Source organism: Delphinus delphis, chromosome 7 (genome assembly GCF_949987515.2).
Source record: "Delphinus delphis chromosome 7, mDelDel1.2, whole genome shotgun sequence".
Taxonomy (NCBI): Eukaryota; Metazoa; Chordata; class Mammalia; order Artiodactyla; family Delphinidae; genus Delphinus; species Delphinus delphis.
This window is the reverse complement of record NC_082689.1, coordinates 33,813,724-33,827,680: the sequence shown is the minus strand read 5'-3', so window position 1 is coordinate 33,827,680 and position 13,957 is coordinate 33,813,724. Positions and strand designations below refer to the sequence as shown.

Here is a 13,957-nt window from a genome sequence, read left to right as displayed (position 1 = left end):
AAAAATTATTTAATTAATTTTAAAAAAGAGAAAAGAATCAAAATAAAATAAAATAAAAATTTTAAAAAACCAAAAAAATATATTTTGATGACCACTGCATGTCATTATATAGTTTTTTTTTTCAACTTTTTATACTGCTTTGGACTTTTTAAAAATTTTTTATTGGAGTATAGTTGCTTTACAATGTTGTGTTAGTTTCTTCTCTACAAAGAAGGGAATCAGCTATATGTATACATATATCCCCTCCCTCTTGGACCTCCCTCCCACCCTCCCTCAAGCCTCCCTCCCCAAGCCCACCTATCTCGGTCATCACAGAGCACCGAGCGGAGCTCCCTGTGCTATACAGCATGTTCCCACTAGCTATCCAGTTTACATATGGTAGTGTATATATGCCAGTCCTAATCTCCCAATTCGTCCCACCCTCCCCTTCCTGCCCCCATGTCCACACATCCATTCTCTATGTCTGTGTCTCTATTCCTGTCCTGCAAATAGGTTCACCTGTACCATTTTTCTAGATTCCACGTATCTGTGTTAATATACGATATTTGTTTTTCTCTTTCTGACTTATTTCACTCTGTATGACAGACTCTATGTCCATCCACATCTCTACAAATGACCTAATTTCATTCCTTTTTATGACTGAGTAATATTCCATAGTATATTTACACCACATCTTCTTTATCCATTACTCTATTGACATTTAGTTTGCTTCCATGTCCTGGCTATTGTAGATAGAGCTGCAATGAACATTGGAGTACATGACTCTTTTTGAATTATGGTTTTCTCAGGGTATATGCCCAATAGTGGAATTCCTGGGTCATATGATAGTACTATTTTTAGTTTTCAAAGGAACCTCCATACTGTTCTCCATAGTGGCTGTATCAATTTACATTCCCACCAACAGAGCAAGAGGTTTCCCTTTTCTTCACACCCTCTCCAGCATTTTTTGTTTGTAGATTTTTTTTTTTTTTTTTTTTTTTTTGCGGTACGCGGGCCTCTCACTAATGTGGCCTCTCCTGTTGCGGAGCACAGGCTCCGGACGTGCAGGCTCAGCGGCCATGGCTCACGGGTCCAGCCGCTCCGCGGCATGTGGGATCTTCCCGGACCGGAGCACGAACCCGTGTCCCCTGCATCGGCAGGCGGACTCTCAACCACTGCGCCACCAGGGAAGCCCCTGTTTGTAGATTTTTTGATGATGGCCATTCTGACTGGTGTGAGGTAATACCTCATTGGAGTTTTGATTTGCATTTCTCTAATAATTAGTGACATTAAGCATCTTTTCATGTGCCTCTTGGCCATCTGTATGTCTTCTTTGGTGGAATGTCTATTTAGGTCTTCTGCCCATTTTTGGATTGGGTTGTTTGTTTTTTTGACATTGAGCTCCATGAGCTGTTTGTATATTTTGGAGATTAATCCTTTTTCAGTTGCTTCATTTGCAAATATTTTCTCCCATTCTGAGGGTTGCCCTTTCATCTTGTTTATGGTTTCCTTTGCTGTGCAAAAGCTTTTAAGTTTCATTAGGTCCCATTTGTTTGTTTTTATTTTCATTACTCTAGGAAGTGGGTCAAAAAGATCTTGCTGTGATTTGTGTTAGAGTGTTTTTCCTATGTTTTCCTCTAAGAGTTTTATAGTGTCCAGTCATACATTTAGGTCTTTAATCCATTTTGAGTTTATTTTTGTATATGGTGTTAGGGAGTATTCTAATTTCATTCTTTTACATGTAGTTGCCCAATTTTCCCAACACCACTTATTGAAGAGACTGTCTTTTCCCCATTGTATATTCTTGCCTCCATTATCATAGATTAGGTGACCATATGTGCATGGGTTTATCTCTGGGCTTTCTATCCTGTACCATTGATCTATATTTCTGTCTTTGTGCCAGTACCATAGTGTCTTGATTACTGTAGCTTTGTAGTATAATTTGAAGTTGGAGAGCCTGATTCCTCCAGCTCTGTTTTGTTTTTCTCAAGGTCCCTTTTGCTATTTGCGGTCTTTTGTGTTTCCATACAAACTGTAAAATTTTTGTTCTAATTCTGTGAAGAATGCCATTGGTAGTTTGATAGGGATTGCATTGAATCTGTAGATTGCTTTGGGTAGTAGAGTCATTTTGACAATATTGATTCTTCCAATCCAAGACCATGGTATATCTCTCCATCTGTTTGTATCATCTTTGATTCCTATCATCAGTGTCTTATAGTTTTCTGAGTACAGATCTTTTACCTCCTTAGGTAGGTTTATTCCTAGGTATTTTATTCTTTTTCTTGCAATGGTGAATGAGATTGTTTCCTTAATTTCTCTTTCTGATCTTTCAATGTTAATGTCTATGAATGCAAGGGATTTCTGTGCATTAATTTTGTGTCATGCAACTTTACCAAATTCATTGATTAGCTCTAGTAGTTTTCTGGTGGCATCTTTAGGATTTTCTATGTATAGTATCATATCATCTGCAAATAGTGACAGTTTTACTTCTTCTTTTCCAGTTTGTATTCCTTTTATTTCTTTTTCTTCTCTGATTGCCATGGCTAGGACTTCCAAAACTATGTTGATTAAGAGTGGAGAGAGTGGACATCCTTGTCTTGTTCCTGATCTTAGAGGAAATGCTTTCAGTTTTTCACCATTGAGAATGATGTTTTTTGTGGGTTTGTCATATATGGCCTTTATTACGTTGAGGTAGGTTCCCTCTGTGCCCACTTTCTGCAGAGATTTTTTTATCATAAATGGGTGTTGAATTTTGTCAAAAGCTTTTCCTGCATCTATTGAGATGATCATATTGTTTTATTCTTCAATTTGTTACTATGGTGTATCACATTGATCGATTTGTGTATATTGAAGAATCCTTGCATCCCTGGCATAAATCCCACTTGATCATGGTGTATGATCCTTTTAATGTGTTGTTGCATTCTGTTTGCTAGAATTTTGTTGAGGATTTTTGCGTCTATGTTCATCAGTGACATTAGTCTGTAATTTTCTTTTTTTGTAATATCTTTGTCTGTTTTTCACTTAAAAGTATATATTGATGATCACTGCATGTCATTATATAGAGTGGTGGTTTTTTTTACAGCTGCACTCCATTGGATGTAGGTGGATTATTTTTAATGTTTCTGACACAGACTTCACATTATTTTTCATGTTAATATCTGTTGAATGTTTATGATTATCTACATATTCTAGAAAGGTTATAATTAGACCAAAATTCCTAATAATCTGGCTAAATCAAATAAAGACAGAATGCAAGATTAGAAAAAGTGCAAACTCTCAACTAAACTTAGCTGTTTGAATACACACCAATTGAGAAAGGAAAAAAGACTCCAAAATTGTAGGGTGGGAGTATCTAGCCTGAAAATATTAATAACCTATAATTTTACTGCTAATTTAAAAAAAATGGCTACCATTTGTCAACACAGATTCCTTGGAAACAGAACCTCAAGCAAAAGCTTACATGCAGGGCTCCCCTGGTGGCACAGTGGTTAAGAATCCGCCTGCCAGTGCAGAGGACACAGGTTCGAGCCCTGGTCCGGGAAGATCCCACACGCTGCGGACCAACTAAGCCCGTGCGCTACTACTACTGAGCCTGCGCTCTAGAGCCCGTGAGCCACAACTACTGAGCCCGCATGCCTAGAGCCCGTGTTCCACAAGAGAAGCCACCACAGTGAGAAGCCCGCCCATGCAATGAAGAGCAGCCCCTGCTCACCGCAACTAGAGAAAAGCCCACAAAGACCCAACACAGCCAAAAATAAATAAATTTATAAAAATAAAAAAATAAAAAGCTTAAATGCAAACACTTCATTTTGAGGGGGAAGTGTCATAGCAATCCCAGGGAAGCAGAAATCAGAGGGAAAGGGAAGTAAATGAGGGAAGAAAGGAGAGCATAAATGGAGCATGTTTCTGAGCTGGCTTCAGCTCCACAACAAACATCGCTGGTTTCATAGTGGAAGTCCTTCCGTGGGACTTCCTGCATTCCTCGATTGTGTCACCTGGCCCTTGCAGGTAGTTGCTAGAGAAGCCAGAGCTTCTGTTGGTCCATTCAGACTGGTGGCAAGACACAGGGGTCTCTCCTTGTCAGCTTCTGGTGTGAGGGATCTTTGGTCTATGAGTAAGAGTGGCCATGCTTCAAGACAGCATAGTAGGTTTCTCCCATTAAGAAGCCAACCAGGCCCTGAGGCAGGTCCAGCCAACCTGGAGTGGCACATGAACTGGGTCTGATTCACAATTCAAAATGAAATCATCGAAGTCTTCTGTCCTTATTCAGAAATCTTTGGTAACAAAAATTGTTTATCACATAGAGCTAGAAAATATCTTAAGTCATTTCCTTGACTTTAAACAAGACCATAAATTATTTTATTTTTGAAAATTCTGAAGGGTATTTCACAATTTCCCTCAGTAGCCCATTCTAGTATCTAAACATACCGTTTTAAACTTTAAAAAAATCAAACTATTCTGTTTTAGCAACTTGAGACTTAGGTCAATTACCCCTAGGCTAATAAAAATGCTAATCTTTTAAAAATTCTGAAACTTACAATAATTAGAGGATGATAAAGAATAACTGTCTCAAACCTGGTCTGGGGTATAACTTTTGTATAACAAAATTCACAATCTTTTAGGAAGAAATCAGCATTTCTGATAAAATGTATTATAATCAAATTATGTTCAATTCTAATGGAATTAAACATTTTGAGAAACTAGCTTCTCTCACTCTCTGTTGATTATCCGGCAAAAGTTTAATCGTTTAACAAAATATTTTTTTGTATTAGTGTTAACTAGTCTGTTTGTTGTTGCTGTTGTGTTTACTAAATGTCTCTAATTGGAATGAATCTTTGAATTGACTTGTTTTAGGTCTCTTGTGGCAATTTTGAAATGAAACTTCATACATGCTTATAATTAAATTATCTGAAAAGCTTTTCTTGTAAGGGTCAGATATCAAATATATATAAATATTGTTGTGATAATAGACATGACTTATTTTTTCCTTAATGATTGTGTGTGTGTGTTTATATGTGTCTTATTTTCCATCTCACTCTAATTAGCACATTATAGTGACAATGACCTTAGGAGTCTATGAGAGAGAAAAGTTCTGTTCAAAGACTGCAAACTAGCTTGAAGTATCCTTGACATGTCATGGTATTAATATAGTAAACGTTAATTACATTTATGTGGAAGGAAGGAGGCAGGGAGAGGGGAGGAAAGAGGGAGAGAAGGAGCTATTTCATGCAAACTTCTCTCTCTCCACCATTGTGTAACATTGTTACCTGTTTAGTAATAAGAACAACACAGGTGCTCACTAGATAGTATTTGAATTGGTGAATGAATGAGTACCCATTGGGACTCTTAGTTACACTATTGCTTAAAGGCAAAGAGATGGAGTAGATATCTACCTTTCTTCCTGTTTTAGGGTTCTGTGGTTTCTTTGACTACTAAAAGTTGGCTAGGTTGCAAATTTATTTTGAAGTCTTAAAAATAAAATACTTTCAGATGAAGGGCAGGGGGAAAATACTCCTCAACATATCCACTTTAGCACCAGGAAAGCCTAATAAATATTATCAATAATATGGATAAGCAATGTAAATTCATAAAAACCGTGAATACCAGTAGCACAAACTTGTGACTGGAATAAGAACTTTAATTGTGCCAAATTTTATTCTTTCCCAATATTAGCTGTCCTGGTTTCAGTTGCGCACATATGAATGCAGGCGGCCGCCTTTCTGATGTGTAGTTTCTTGCGATGAAGAAAAACTGCTGAAGTCATGAGGCTGCTCCAAGCAGAGCCCTCATGTGAGTCATATGAAAGCTCCAGCATTGCTGACCTCTGGCAAAAAGGGAGTGAACAAGGAAGGAGAGGCAGAGGGAGAGAGGTTCAAGTGCCGGGTTTTCTCCTTGAACCTAGAAGATTATGGGCCAAGAGCTGTGTGCAAAGACTCTGCAGCCTGGATGCAGCTGCCATTGCTGTTGGGAGGGAGGAGATGCACACAGCCGTCAGAAGAGTGCTCCGGTGATGATGGAGGCTGCGATCAAGGTATTTGTATTCCAGGAGCAGCATCCTCCTCTATCCATAAACCGAGGAGTTCAGAGGCTCCCTTTCTGTAGCAGGGTCTGGTTTTCCTGCACTAGGTCTAAATCAATAAAAAGAAAATTCTATTAAAGTCACAGAGAATTTGTGATTGTTGTTATCAAATTTGGAGATTTTCTTTTAAGCCAAAAGGGAAAAATAATCCTATGCTTTGGGCTGCATGAAACTCACTTGACTTGAAATCGAGAAAGTTATTCTCTTGAAATCTCTGAAGTACTAAATTAGAGAGCTGAACCTCAAAAAGCAAGCTGCAGTAATGGTACCCTACGGATTAAAAATTTCAGTAATTAGTTCATGTTTATTAGCAATGTTATACTAGAAAATTTTTCCCCTAAAAAGAGAAATTAAGGGGACATAAAAAAAAAGAGTGTATGTTTAACAGAGAAAAATTTGAAACCACCCATCAAAGAAATTTAGGTTAACCTAAGTGTTTAAAGATATATTTTTAGGTGAAGAGAAAATGTTGTGTTTCAGCAGTTGATATCATTATTTTATTTATTTATTTTTTAAGGAACTGATGTTCAGGAAAGGTGCCTTTTGGGCGTGTAGGAAGCTTGGAAACCATTTGAAGAGTTAACATCAGGCAAATAAAGAAAAAGTGGTTTATGCTAGCCATTGAGTCTTGACTTTGCATAAATTTTATTCCTGCACTTTCCTTTTTCTCTAGCTAACAGACCTAAAAGAAGCATCATGTTCCATGACTTCATTTCACCCCAGGGGACTTCAGGCTGTCCGTGCCCGGAAGTTCAAGAGTAAAAGGCCACGGAGTAACAGCGATTCTTTTCAGGAAGAGGATCTGAGTCAGGGTTTTCAGTGGGTGAGTGAGCAGCTGATGTTGATCAAGAATTTAATGTGTGCTTGTCTAGAGAGGCTGGACCTTATTTCCAGGGCAATTACTGAGCAGACCTTCCCAAGTACATTCTGCAATGCTGTCTAATTTCTCTGGGGGAAAAAAAAGGCAACACTAAAAAAATGCTCTTTTCTTTCCCCCCTCTCACTCCTCCTCATTCCCCTTATGCAGAGGAAGAGCCTCCCCTTTGGGGCAGCCTCATCTTACTTGAACTTGGAGAAGCTGGGTGAAGGTTCTTACGCTACAGTTTACAAGGGGATTAGCCGGTGAGTGACTCATTAGCTGGGAGAGACTAGAGATGAGGATCTCACCCCCAGGATTTGACATTATGAAGCCAGCTGACACAGGACAGAAGTTCGGGACCTATGCAAGACCCCATAGTCAATAGGGAAAGACATGATTATTGAAGTAGCCTTGAAAGAAAACAAACTTCTCCTGCCCCAATTAAAATCAGCCCACTAATTTATCAGCTTTTCCTTTTTTTGATTCAATTCAAATTAAACTTTCTCAACTACTGACCCAAAGAACAATTACTGCTCTTCACCTGGTAGGAAGTACAGTTGATAAGGTATCTCTACAGATATTTTCATATCCCCCCCATTCAGCCCAAAACACAATGACAGAGGTTTGCAATGGCAGCCTTGGGTTTTCTCCTTCCTTCTTCCACGTGGCCTTTGTAGAAGAAACTGAAGTTGGTTTCTACAAAGTATGACATAGTACGCAAAGAATGATTAATCCTGGGTATTCTACACTTGCAATTCTACACAAAATGGCTGGAGAATAAAAAGATTGTTAATCCAGAAAGCAAGTGCCCATTTTGGCTAATAAAAACTTTGTTAAACGTATTTGGAAGATTCACGAACTCCACAGCTTTTAGTCAAGGTGGGATAGTCAGAAGGTCTGATTTCTTTAATTTATGTTACTCCAATGGAGAAAAATAATGGCTCAAAGTAGTTAAATGTTAATTTTAAAAATTTAATATAAATACAAGACTATTATTTATCTTAGGACTTGTGTTATAATTTTTACTTGTTAAAGAGGATCTGGGAGGAGATACCATTTTAAATATATTATGTAAAAACAGGATTTAATTCACTTCCATAAACTATCTTAGGTACTAAGAATAAAAAAGATTTCCTTCAAGGGATTCAGCCTAGTAATAGGATGAAAAATACATTACAAATATATACCCTGTCCAAGTGCACAGAGATATATGTAACAGTGTATTAACTGCAGCAAGATTTATAATAGAAAACGTAAAAACCTGGTTACAAATATCCATTAATGGAGGACTGGCTGAATTATCACTATAAAATTAAATAGCATGCAACCATCTAGAGTATAAGATGTATGAAAAGATGCCCAATATTTTATGAGAAACAAGCAAGTTACAGAACAATATAAGATCTCATTTAGAAAAAAAGCACTGTTCATGTACAAATTTGTATGTGCCTAGAGGAATCTGGAAAAATATACAAGGGATTATTAAAAGTAGCTACTTCTAGTGGTTGAAACTGGAATGGAGAAAGGTCGCTCAAACTTTTCACTTTATTCCTTACCACAAAAGCATTACATTTATAAGCTTAAAACATATAGAGATAGATGTCAAAAAGGCATTTGATAAATTCAACATCAATTTCTAGTTTTTAAAACTCTGAACAAAATAGGATTAGAATGATAATTACTCATTATGTTGTAGAATAAGTTCAAATCAATAGTCTACATACTTTTTCTTTGTTAAATACTAGAGACATCACCATTAAGTTAGAGGTAGGGCAAGGCTGCCCACTATTCTCTGTTGTTAAAGATTATATCATAAGCATTCTAGCCAATGCAACGAGGAAAAAAAGACTGAATATAATTTTTGTGGATTATAGAATTGTCTACCTAAAAAACCCCAAAAGAGTCATTTAAGAAACTATTAGAAGTAGTGAGATAGAACAATAAGGTGATCAGTTACAAAATCAAAATATACTTATCAAAAGTTGTCTTATGTATTAGCAATAACCAATAGCAATAATAGAATTTCTATTAGCAATAATAGAAAATATTATAGGGGAAATTATTCTCAAAAAGCAACAACAAAAAAAATCATTACAATCAAAAACGGGCAGGATTGGGACTTCCCTGGTGGCGCAGTAGTTGGGAATCCACCTGCCAGTGCAGGAGACATGGGTTCGATCCCTGGTCCGGGAAGATCCCACATGCCGTGGAGCAAGTAAGTTTGTGTGCCACGGCTGCTGAGCCTGTACTCTGGAGCCCGTGGACCACGGCCACTGAGCCCGTGTGCCACAACTATTGAAGCACACGTGCCTAGAGCCCGTGTTCCACAACAAGAGAAGCCATTGCAATGAGAAACCTGTGCACCGCAGCTAAGAGTGACCCCCGCTCAACGCAACTGGAGAAAGCCCACGCGCAGCAGCAAAGACCTAATGCGGCCAAAAATTTTTTTAAAAAAAAGGCAGGATTTATATAAAGATTGAGTAAGGGATATAAAAGACTTGAAGAAAAAGCCAGAAAGGCATTCATTCATTCTACTCATATTTATTAAGCACCTACTCTGTGCCAGGCACTATTTTAGCCAATAAGGACTCATTGGAAAACAAAAGAGACAAAAATCCCTGCTCTTATGGAGTGTATGTTCTAGTGGGGGTGAGAGAGGCAATAAACAAATGAACTCTTTGACTGAGTTTGTCAAAGAGTGAAAATGCTTTGGAAAAGAATAAAACAGGGAAGAGGAATAGGGAGTGCCAGAGTGGGGTGGTGAATTACTATTTTAAATAGTGAGAGAGGAGGCCTCACTGAGAAAGGAACAGTTGAACAGAGACTGACAAAGGTGAGGCATGAGCTGTGTGAGTGTGTAGTGGAAGAGAGTTTCAGGCAGAGGGAACAGCAAGTAGCAAATCCCTGAGGCAGGAGCAGGCCTGGCACTGGGCTGGGAGAATGGAAGGATGTGAGGACAGTGAGGAGCTGCAGATGCAGTAGGGCCTTATATAGGGTCTTGTAGATCATTTCAGGGACCCTTGTAAGGATATAGATATCTATATTGGATTAGAATATCTAGTAGCACAAAGATGTCAATGATTCTGTAATTTAGAGTTTTAATGTATTCTAAATATGTTCAAAAGCTACGATAATTAAAATAGTGTAGCACAAGTATAAGACAGATCAAAGAAATACGATTTGTAAAAGTTCAGAACAGTCCCAAATCCAAGTATTAGTAAGATCTAATATACAATCATGGTGACATGTCGAATCAGCAGGGAAAATAAATAAATAAATAAACAGTCCAATAAATGGAGTTGGGACGATTGTTAGCAATTTGGAAAAGGTAAATATACAATATAAATTCCCAGTGGATTAAAGAGTTAAATGAAAAAGGAAACATACAAGAGCTAGAAGAATAAACAGGGGAAGTCTGTGTAACTTTTGGACTGGAAAGGTCTGTCTATATGTAACACTTAAGTCACAACCTGTAAGGGAAGATTGGACATGTCCATGGTGCCCCATCTATCCAAGTACGTTCTAGGGACCCCCCCAGTTCTGAGACACCTTAATAGAAGTTTCACTGAAACCATTACCATTGTGCAATTGACACGAGTAACCCTAGAACAAAATAAAATGTGATCCTTTATTGGATCAGCATCTTTAAAATGTTGATGTATACCATGACTCTCTAAAAAAGATGAAGAGGGCTTCCCTGGTGGCACAGTGGTTGGGATTCCACCTGCCAATGCAGGGACACGGGTTCGTGTCCCGGTCCGGGAGGATCCCTCATGCCACAGAGCAGCTGGGCCCGTGGGCCATGGCCGTTGGGCCTGCACGTCCGGGGCCCGTGCTCCACAAAGGGAGAGGCCACGGCAGTGAGAGGCCCATGTACCGCAAAATAAATAAATAAATTAAAATTAAAATTAAAAAGATGAAGAAAAATTTTGAAGTATAAAGCATTTTCTAAACATATTTGAACAGAAAAATTTAGGGTAGGGGATAGGGAGAATTTCACAGAGCTATGTTCCAGGTAAAACATTTTGGAAAATACTGAGCATCATAAAAATTTTTAAGTTTAAAATTTCAAAGATATGATAAGGCAAACAAAAGAAATTGGTGAAAAGTATATGTAAAATATTTCAATAAAAAATGGGCAAACAGGTAAACCACAAAAGAACAGAAAAGACCAATAACCTTATGAAAACTCAGTTCCACAGTTATTTAAAGGAATAGAAATTAAAGTGTGATAATCCTTTTTACCTATTAAATAGGCCAAAAAATGAAGATAAAAACATGCCCCCCAAAAAGAAGCCCCACATTTATGGGGATATGTCAAAGATACCTAGGAGCCAACTGAAAAAGCTCCCAAAGAACGAAGGTGGAAAAATGTGAGCAACAAAATTAATAAAATAGTATTTATTGGGTTGTAACCCAAAGTATAAAGTGACTTTGAGTCCATAGTGCTGTAAATAAGTGGTTCAGTTAATTAATAAATGGGAGAGAAGAGACAAATTTCCAGATAATTTATGCAGATAACCCACCCTCAGGGTGGTGGAGCATAACTTTCCAGTGCTTAAGTGTGGGCTACTCATAGTGACATTCTCCCAAAGTTCAGTATGGAAGGGGGTGGGGGGAGAATAACTTTACAGTGAAGAAACCTGATAAGTATTACCTGAGCCAGGTGATTAAGGCCACATCAAAAGCCATAAATTTTGATGACAGTATGTACCTTTAATATGATGTGATGAAACCAAAACCCATAACTGTGGTCTAATCATAAGAAAAACATCAGAAAAATTCCAATAGAGCGGTATCCTACAAAATACTTGACCAGTACTCCTCAGAACCTTTAATGTCATCAAAAACAAGGAATGTCTGGGAAACTGTCACAGCCAAGAGGAGCCTAAAGAGACATGACAACTAAATGCAATGTGGTGTCCTAGAAGAGATCCTGGAATAGAAAAGGGACATCAGGTAAAAACTAAAGAAATCCTGGTAATCATATTGCAATATGTAAATGTATCAAATCAGTTTTTTCTCCAATGTTGAACATTTCAGCTATTTCTATTTTTTTCTATTGTAACTAACACAGTGAATGATATCTTTCATGCACTTGGAATTATTGAAATCTTTGTTAAGTAACTATGGAGAAAAATTCCCGAGTGTGGTAGTTTTATGGCTTTTCACACATATGATCATGTTGCATTTCCCCAAATTTTACCAATTTACAATGCAACCCACAACAAGCAATACAATTTTACTGTAAAAAAAAAAAAAAACTAAAGAATTCCTAATAAACTAAGGGCTTTAGTTAATAATAATGTATCAATGTTGGCTCATTAATTTTAACAAATGTATCATACTGATATAAGATGTTAACAACAGAGGAAACTGGATGTGAGGTATATGAGAATTTTCTGTACTATCTTCTCAACTTTTCTGTAAATCTAAAACTGTTCTAAAATATGAAATCTTAAAGCAACAACAACAACAAAAAACAAACAATGCTGCCCGCTGTTGGCGAGAGGGTGCTAGAATGGCCAGGCTCATGACCAGTTAGTGGTGTGATCACTCTGCGGCACAATTTGGGAACATGTGTTCAAAACAATAAAAATTTGTGCACTGCATACTCTTTGATTTAGCAATTCCACCATGACCCTAAGAAAATAACAGAGGCTGTATGAAAAGATTTATCTACAAATATGAACAAATATGATCGTCCAGGCATTTTTATAATAGCCAAAAGTTAGAAACAATGTTAAAATATTTGGAATTGGCAAAATACATTGTACATATTTATATGATGAAATGTTACTATTCAATGTCAAATAATACAAGAATGACTAACAGAAAAAGTTAAATGGAGGAAAAACAGGATCCTAATAATACGATGTGAATCCCACTGTATTAAAAACAATATAGTTATACTTACATTAAAATCTTCTCTGTTCTCTGGCATTTAGCTTACATCAGCAAACAGAACAATGAATAAGGGGAGAGTAAGAGATGAAGAGAGAGAGAATGGTGGGACTGGGCAGGTCAGGTAGCACCTAGGAGGCAATTGTAAGAATTTGGCTTTTATTCAGAATGAAATGTGGAGATGACGGTGGGTTTTGAGCACAGAAGTGACTTGTTTTGACTTTCACTTTAAAAAAGATGCCCTGGGCTACTGTTGGAAGTAGACAGTAGGGGTACAAACATATAAGCAGAAAGACTGCTAGGAGGTCATTACAATAATTCAGATGAAAAATAAGAATGGCTCAAACAAGTGCACAAAGGGAAATAAAAGAAACAATATACATCAAAATATGAAGCTGGCTTTGTTGGGTTATTTTTTTCTGTGCTTTCCCATATTCTCCATATTTTCTGTAATAAATATATATCACTTTGGTAAAGAGAAAACAATGGCTTGATATATACATATGACTTTTTAAACTTTTTTATTTTGAGAAAATTGTACATTTCATATACTGGAATAAATTTTGAAGGAAAGCTACTTTTGTTAAACCATCCTTAGTATAAATTGCTGCTGTGGGCCATGTCAACAAATCTGTGTCCTTTCCCCCCACTCTTCTAGGATAAATGGACAACTAGTGGCTTTAAAAGTCATCAGCATGAATGCAGAGGAAGGAGTCCCATTTACAGCCATCCGGGAAGGTAAGAACAGTAGAGTGGACCCAAGAGATATTTTAAGTTTTTGATAAAAATGCATTGAGCCTATCCATTCAACATCTAGCTTTTTTTTTTTTTTTTTTTTTTTTGTGGTACATGGGCCTCTCACTGTTGTGGCCTCTCCCGTTGCAGAGCACAGGCTCCGGACGTGCAGGCTCAGCGGCCATGGCTTACAAGCCCAGCCGCTCTGCGGTATGTGGGATCCTCCCGGACCAGGGCACGAACCCAAGTCCCCTGCATCGGCAGGCGGACTCTCAACCACTGCGCCACCAGGGAAGCCCTAGCTTTTTATATTTATAGAAGTAATGTTATAATTGCAATTTTATTCTTCACACCAGTTTCCCAAATCATTTTATTACTTATTCCTGAGGAAATTAGAATTC

The 13,957-nt window shown here is 37.6% G+C and overlaps 1 protein-coding gene across 1 annotated transcript in view; it reads left to right on the top strand.

Moving 5' to 3' along the window:
* Window positions 1-13,957, top strand: part of CDK15 (cyclin dependent kinase 15) — a 112,229-nt gene that overhangs the window by 18,025 nt on the left and 80,247 nt on the right. Inside the window, exons 5-8 of the mRNA XM_060015594.1 lie at window positions 5,653-6,010; window positions 6,732-6,881; window positions 7,086-7,180; window positions 13,480-13,559. Coding sequence (XP_059871577.1) covers window positions 5,888-6,010; window positions 6,732-6,881; window positions 7,086-7,180; window positions 13,480-13,559 — 448 coding nt within the window. The 5' untranslated portion in view covers window positions 5,653-5,887. The remainder of the gene's footprint in view (window positions 1-5,652; window positions 6,011-6,731; window positions 6,882-7,085; window positions 7,181-13,479; window positions 13,560-13,957) is intronic.